The sequence below is a fragment of the Sinocyclocheilus grahami genome, unplaced genomic scaffold (assembly GCF_001515645.1).
Source record: "Sinocyclocheilus grahami isolate Dianchi unplaced genomic scaffold, SAMN03320097.WGS_v1.1 scaffold933.1, whole genome shotgun sequence".
Taxonomy (NCBI): Eukaryota; Metazoa; Chordata; class Actinopteri; order Cypriniformes; family Cyprinidae; genus Sinocyclocheilus; species Sinocyclocheilus grahami.
In genome coordinates, this window is record NW_015506112.1 from 181201 (window position 1) to 188928 (window position 7728).

General features: G+C 39.7%; 1 protein-coding gene across 1 annotated transcript in view; it reads left to right on the plus strand.

Annotated features, from left to right (window-relative positions):
• LOC107564425 (astrotactin-2-like) overlaps positions 1-7728 on the plus strand; it is a 243594-nt gene that overhangs the window by 169045 nt on the left and 66821 nt on the right. Inside the window, exon 10 of the mRNA XM_016249517.1 lies at positions 4262-4399. Coding sequence (XP_016105003.1) covers positions 4262-4399 — 138 coding nt within the window. The remainder of the gene's footprint in view (positions 1-4261; positions 4400-7728) is intronic.

Here is a 7728-nt window from a genome sequence, read left to right on the forward strand (position 1 = left end):
TGCTAGCAGGAGCAAAGTCTCCATTGAAGGAACTTCGGCTCAACCTAAAAAGGAATTGGCCAAGGACGGGCTGTCGCGAGGAGCATTAGTTCTGGGAACCAGGTCCGGGATGGCCAATAGGGTGCCACCGCCCGGGCGTCTCGTAGCCGGTCCGAGGCGGGGTCTGGTGTGTGTAACACTGACCTGCGTTCGAGCAGAGGGTGCGTGGGTAGTCTGTTGGTTCATCCTCCCGATCCGCCCACTGCTGCTCACTGGTGAGAGAGGAGGGTGAGTATGATACGCACTAGGTCATCCACAACCTCCCGTCCCCTCTGGGGACCCAAAATGGAGAATGGAGAATTTGGGTACCACCGACCGCGAGGTCAATGGTGGTAAAAGATGAAAAGAATCTCCGCCCGGCCCTCATCCGGGGGAGGGAGTGGTGTGCTTACCATCTCCTGAAGAGCACGTCCCTCCACCTCTGGGTCGCCCATCCCCGGGCCTCTTGCTCTCTCGCTTGCCATCAGGTTTTTGCGGGGGCCTGGACGGGCGTTGCGGCTGCCCTGCAACCGGCTCCACGGCACAGCTTTGCTGGAGGCCGCAGGAGCGCTGCTCTTGTTTTGGCGGTGGCAGGGGGCCGCCCTCTGCAACGGCAGCAGCTGCACGCCGGGGCAGGATGTACCTGATGGCCTCAGTCTGCTTTGGTCAGTGGAGAACCGCTGGTCAAATTCTCCACCGTGTCGCCGACAGGCCGGCCTGGGACACAGGGGCGTTCAAGGATCGTGTCCTGTCTGTCTCGCACATGTCAACCAGTCACAGCCAGAATGGCACTCCCGGACCACCATAGTAGACATCACACGACCCAGAGACCGCGCCGTAGCGTACCTGATGGCCTCAGTCTGCTTTGGTCAGTGGAGAACCGCTGGTCAAATTCTCCACCGTGTCGCCGACAGGCCGGCCTGGGACACAGGGGCGTTCAAGGATCGTGTCCTGTCTGTCTCGCACATGTCAACCAGTCACAGCCAGAATGGCACTCCCGGACCACCATAGTAGACATCACACGACCCAGAGACCGCGCCGTAGCCTTCGTCGCTCGTGGCGTGAGGTCCGCCGCGGTGCGGAGTTCTCTGCAAACTTCCGGGTCGTGACCACCCTCGTGCAAGTCCCTCAGTGCCTTGGCCTGGTGCACTTGCAATCACGCCGTAGCGTGTAAGGCAGCTTCTCCACAGGTCGTATAGGCATCGCTGGCCAGTCGAGTACCTACAGACCCGGGAGGGGAGGCACGGTTCTCCTTGCCGGTTGGAGGCGGTATTAGGACACAACTGCATCGCAACCGACCGCTCCACCGGGGGGGACCATTGTAACCCCCTAGCTGCCTCACCATCGAGGGTGGCGAGGGAGGAGGATCCAGCAAATCAGTTTCCGGCAGTAAAAAGGTGCCGTCCACGACCTGTTGAGCTCCTCATGCACCTCCGGGAAGAAAGGCACCGAGGCGGGGCGCTGAGAACCAGCGCGGACCACCCCGAGAACCAATCATGCAACCTTGAGGGCTCGGGACACTGTGAAAGTCTTCACTTGAGCCTTACCCCTACGGCAGCCCAGGAAAGCATAGCCATTATTTCTGGATCCGATCCAGGCATTGCTACGGTCCCGTAGGAGACGAGCGCAGCAGAATCTTCCTCTCCAGAAAGCTCCGATACTGCAATCGACATCCTGTCCTCCGACGTGACGTCGAGAGTGACCGACTGAAAGGGAACCTGGTTATGTGATGCAAACATCAAACTGTATTCATTTAAAAATCATCCTTTATGATAAGTGTTTTGAACTTATACCGTAGTATAGCATAACACAGAAGCAAAAGTTGTTGGCGTTTTACTGCCTCTAGTGTTCATTTCAGCTGGAAACTGCAGTAAAATGTTTGTATGTAAGGCAGGCAGGCAGGCATATATTCCATTTTTTCTGCTTTAAGTTTTATACACATAAAAGTGAAACATGTCAAGATGAGAAAGAACTTGTGTGTTAATGCAAAATTTAGTTATTTATGTTTGCTGAGCAATTATGATTATCCAAAAGTCATTAATTATATATATATATTTTTTTTTTTTTTTTTTTTTTTGCATCTTGTGATACATACCGTTACTGTGAAATAAAATTAATCATACCATGAAATATTTTGGGATTTTGTCATGCAGCCTACCCATTGTCACCTGTATGTTCCCGTTGAGTTCCTGTTTTCCTTATTTGGTTTTTCCTGTTCCTGTCCCAATGTAGTTTGATTTGTCTCAGGTGTCTCATTATTAGTCATCCTCCTCACCTGTCTGCCCCTCGTTATCTGCCCTATTTAGTTCTAGCCTGTTCTGAGTCTCTTTGTTTGGAATTGTTTATGTCAACTCCTTGTGCTATTCCCTGAAAAAGACAATTAAACTCCTTTGTTTTGTACTCCTGGTCTCTTCGTTTCTCGCTCCGTGCTCCTCACAGTAGCAACCCGTGACACCCATATAGTTTCAGCCATTTTAACTAAAACAAATAGTGTTTTACACTGGACAATTAGCAGATGTGATGACAATATCTCACTTTGATTCTCACTATTAAACTGTCTCTCGTTAATTAAACACAAAGATATATTCCATTATTTTCAGACTACAAGCCTGAAGCAGATTTTTTTTTTCCTTTGGTTCTAAATGCTAAGGCGTAAAAATAAATGAAATTTATATCATCCATTCACTCTCTTCTTACTCACCCAAGCTGTCATCACTCTTAACCACCTGACGACTCAAGCCATTTAGTTCAGCTGGCAGCAGTTGACTGATAGTGGACTGAGGAAAGCAATCAGTGCCCTCCGAAGTGTCGATTGATGGGCCGGAGCAAGGCCTGGGCTATCGCTGTCTTATTTATGAGTGGAAGTTCGCATTGATCCAGAGTAATTCAGATGTGCTTGTCTATATCCAAGGTCAGCGACCGGCCAGACTCAGACCTGTGCTTTAGTGCGGTGGATCCGCATGTTATCATACAAATTTAATTCACATAATATGAATTCACTGGCTAAATTAATATTATATTAGCTTAATTATTTCAGCCCTTCAGTTACCTTAACAAAATAATGATGGTGCTAATAAACAAATAATGAGTTAGTCAGTCATAGTTAATATACTGTGCATGTCACATATGTGATGTTTTTAAGCAAGATTTTTTTAAATCTTCAGTAATAGACAAAACATCATGGTAGTCTGCAGTCTCTTCCTACACTGTTTGTTTGTTTGTTTATTAACTTTATTGGGATGAGTAAATAATGAGAAAAACTTTTTAGATTCATTGAAATGAAGTTTCTAGACAATGCAATCATATCCATTAATCTGCATTACAAATAAAGAGTTATTATTATTAGTAGTAGTAGTAGTATTAGTAGTAGTAGTAGTAGTAGTATTATTATTTCGTTTCAAATAATAGTTTCTGTCTTATTAATTTTGTTTATATTAGTTATATAATATATATATATATATATATATATATATTTATAGTTTTTTTCAGCTTTAGTTTTAGTAATTTTATTTGTTCTATGTATTTAAAATAAAAATATAATAATATTAATAATAATAATAATAATAATTATTATTATTATGATTATTATTATTAGTAGTAGTAGTAGTAGTGTTTTTATTATTATTATTATTATCATTATTATTATTATCATTATTATTATTAGTATGATAATGATAATAATAATAATAATAATAATAGTAATAATAATAAAGTTTTATTTAATTTCAGCTTTATTTTAATTAACAAAATCAAAACAAGAATAACACTGCCACCCGCTCTTTGACCCTTACTGTGTCTTTAAGACGTCTGTATGTAAAAGATTTGTAGTATGATTGGCTAAAACTCTTCGCATGCCAAATGAGTCGCAATGATATTTTACAGGTCATGGATTTGCCGACAGTTTCTGAAATGAAGAGTATGCCTACACTGAAGTCTTTAATTTTGAAGAATGTGACAAATCCTATTTTCCATTATACAAACCCTTTGACGTTTTCTTTATTGGATCGTTTCTACAGACTTGTGGTGTGTATTTTCAATGTCTTTTTTTATTTTATTAAAGACCTTTGGATATGTCATTAGCACACAACTACTGTCTAGTTTGATGGTCTTTATTTGTGCATGCTGTGGAGAACAGATCTTCTCCTCTCTCGGTCAGCGGCGCGTTCTTGTAATAGGCAGCATGTTCCACAGGGTCATTGAAATTCAGCTGACACGTTACACTCTCGTGTCCCTCACCCTGCAGGTCATCCTACAGTCTGGGTCAAGGCCTTTGGCTGCCAGTCAGCAAGAGCTTTGTGGTTCCTCCGGTGGAGCTGTCAATCAACCCTATAGCCAGCTGTAAGACGGACGTGTTGGTTACAGAGGACCCTGGAGAAGTGCGGTGAGTTAGTCACAGCTCAGCTCAACAAGCCCACCTGTGTGCTTCCATATATTCTAGACTGAGAATGGCTATATATGAAGTCGTATATATTATATATTAATGATGCTTCATTGTGTTCTTGACCCAACCAACATATTGTTATTGCACAAACTTGTCAGATTTTTTTTCCCCTTCAAACTCTCTGAACTCAGGATTTTTTTTTAAAGAATAGGCTTCCATTAAAACATGCCAGACTGTAAGTGGCTGAAATCGTATAGTATGTATCACAGAGTATGTGCCTTATTCACTGAATTCTTCTTATATATATTTCGTTTTATTATTTATTTATTTTTTTGGTAGTGCAAACATTTCGAGAACTTTCCATTTTATAATTCTGCAAACATTATTGGAATGTTACTTATGAATATTACTTCTTTATCGGGATGTTCTGAAACTGGTAACATTTAAAAACATTTAGTTGCAAAGATACTTAGAGTGAGTAGAATGGTGGACTACTGAGGTAAAGTGTAACCAATAACTATGAAAAACGTTTCTATTAACATGGAAGAACGTTTGTTTCATAAATTTGAGTTATGAGTTAAGTTTTGAGAATGTTCCCTGTTAGCTGGATGAGTACTTGCTGATTCTTTGTAATTATTTGTGAAATTTTCCTGACAATTTCTGAGTTAAAGTTGTTTCTACACAATGATCAATCAAAACACCTTAATAACTGCTTCACAACTGCCTAGCAACACCCTTGCAATCAATTAGAACAACTTTACCTAGCATAGCACTGACTGTAATTCCTCTTAGAGCTTTCAAGATGTACATCATTTTTATTGGGACCTTGTACAGTATTTATTTGACATTTATTTGACCATTTTCATTTATATGTAACAACTTACCTTTGGTCCAGTAAATCTCGGCGCTACAGTAAGTGAGATGTTCAGTTATGAATAGATTTCCCTTTATCTGACACTGCTCTTCCCTCTTTCTTTCTGATAGCCCCACAGCTGCTGTTGGCTGAAATGTCCTCAGGGAAGCAAGCTATTTACAGTATTACTTTTTCACAACCAAGCTGTTTTCGTCATTACTGCATTCTCAACATATGCCAAGCTGTTCTTACGGTGTCAGCATATACTCTAATATGAATCAGGTATAGACTTATAGCAGGGGCTTCATGCACCTGTTTATTTATGTATTTAAGCACCAGTGACAGCCTGGGTATAGTCTGGTGTTATAGTGGTACTTTCTGATTTTGTTTACCAAACACCTTTACACACGCACACACACACACACACACACACACAGGTTTGTTTTTGTGAAAAGTGGGGACATCCCATAGGCGTAATGGTTTTTATACTGTACAGACCGTATATTACATTGCCCTACACCAACCCTACCCCTAAATCTCACCCCTTACAGGAGACTTTGTGCTATTTCAGATTTTCAATACACTCCATTCTGTGTGATTTACAAGCGTTTTGAAAAGTGGGGACATGGGGTAATGTCCTGAAGTCACCTTCTCCTTGTAATACCTATGTTATACCTTTGTCATTATACAAATTTATGTCCTCATTTGTCACAAAAATGCACACACACACACACACACACACACACGTCTGGTTTGCTATCCTTGTGGGAACTCTCCATAGATATAATGGTTTTTATACTGTACAAACCGTATATTCTATGGCCCTAAACCAACCCTACACCTAACCCTTCCCCTCACAGAAAACTTTCTGCATTTTACATTCTCAAAAAAACAAAACAAAAAAAACAACGTCATTCTGTATGATTTATAAGCTTGTTTCCCCATGGGGACCTCAATTTAGGTCCCCACAGTGACAAGAGTCCCTATGAGTCAGTGTGTATTCAGGTTTAATTCCCCACCAGCATAGAAAAAAACATGCACACACATACACACACACAATTTTATCAGTTTTCAATATTTCAGTTTTATAATTTTGATTATTGAAAAATACATATATGTATATATTATTTAAATAATAGTAATCAACCAAGCAAATCTGCACCTGAATGTGACAGCCAGTGATTAACCATGCATTTTTGAGGTACAGAAAAGGATACATCAATGGGATATGTTGTTAAAAGTTTCAAGGATGATGAGCCTTGTGAAAAAGAAGTACACTTTAGCATACTTTAGCAGAGAATGCTTATTATGGAAATAATATGCCAAATAAAATGCTTGAGTGTGAATTGAATGTAATGTTTCTGGACACTTAATTGCATTTTAATTGCTATTAAATGAAAATGTATTGCAGTTAATTAAATTCAATTAAATTTGATTAGCTGGCATTAAGTGCTTTTGTCTGCTTACAGACCTATCTTAAGTAATTTCATAAATAATATTACTTATTGCTTTTGATATATGGTTAAACTGATGTACTGATGAATGTACAAGTTGCAATTTAGTATTTAAAGTTAGTATTTTAAATACTGTATATTAACTAAGTGCAAATAAATATAAAATACATTACATTAAAATATATATATATATATATATATATATATTGCATGTGTTTTAATATGTTAGTCAGCACATCAAAATAAGTCTACTTCTTTAAAACACAACAAAATAACAATGTAAATCTAACTTTTAATTGTGACAACATTGCAAAAATGTTTATTATATTTTTGTATTTTTAATTAATATATTATCTGCAAGTGTAGTTTAATTTAAATATACAAAGTACACTAATATAAATATGCTAAGTGCTATATATATATACAGGTGCATCTCAATAAATTAGAATGTCGTGGAAAAGTTCATTTATTTCAGTAATTCAACTCAAATTGTGAAAGTCGTGTATTAAATAAATCCAATGCACACAGACTGAAGTAGTTTAAGTCTTTTGTTACTTTAATCGTGATGATTGTGGCTCACATTTAACAAAAACCCACCAATTCACTATCTCAACAAATTAGAATACTTCATAAGACCAATAAAAAAAACATTTTTTGTGACTTGTTGGACTTCTGGAAAGTATGTTCATTTACTGTACATGTACTCAATACTTGGTAGGGGCTCCTTTTGCTTTAATTACTGCCTCAATTCGCGTGGCATGGAGGTGATCAGTTTGTGGCACTGCTGAGGTGGTATGGAAGTCCAGGTTTCTTTGACAGTGGCCTTCAGCTCATCTGCATTTTTTGGTCTCTTGTTTCTCATTTTCCTCTTGACAATACCAGATAGATTCTCTATGGGGTTCAGGTCTGGTGAGTTTGCTGGCCAGTCAAGCACACCAACACCATGGTCATTTAACCAACTTTTGGTGCTTTTGGCAGTGTGGGCAGGTGCCAAATCCTGCTGGAAAATGAAATCAGCATCT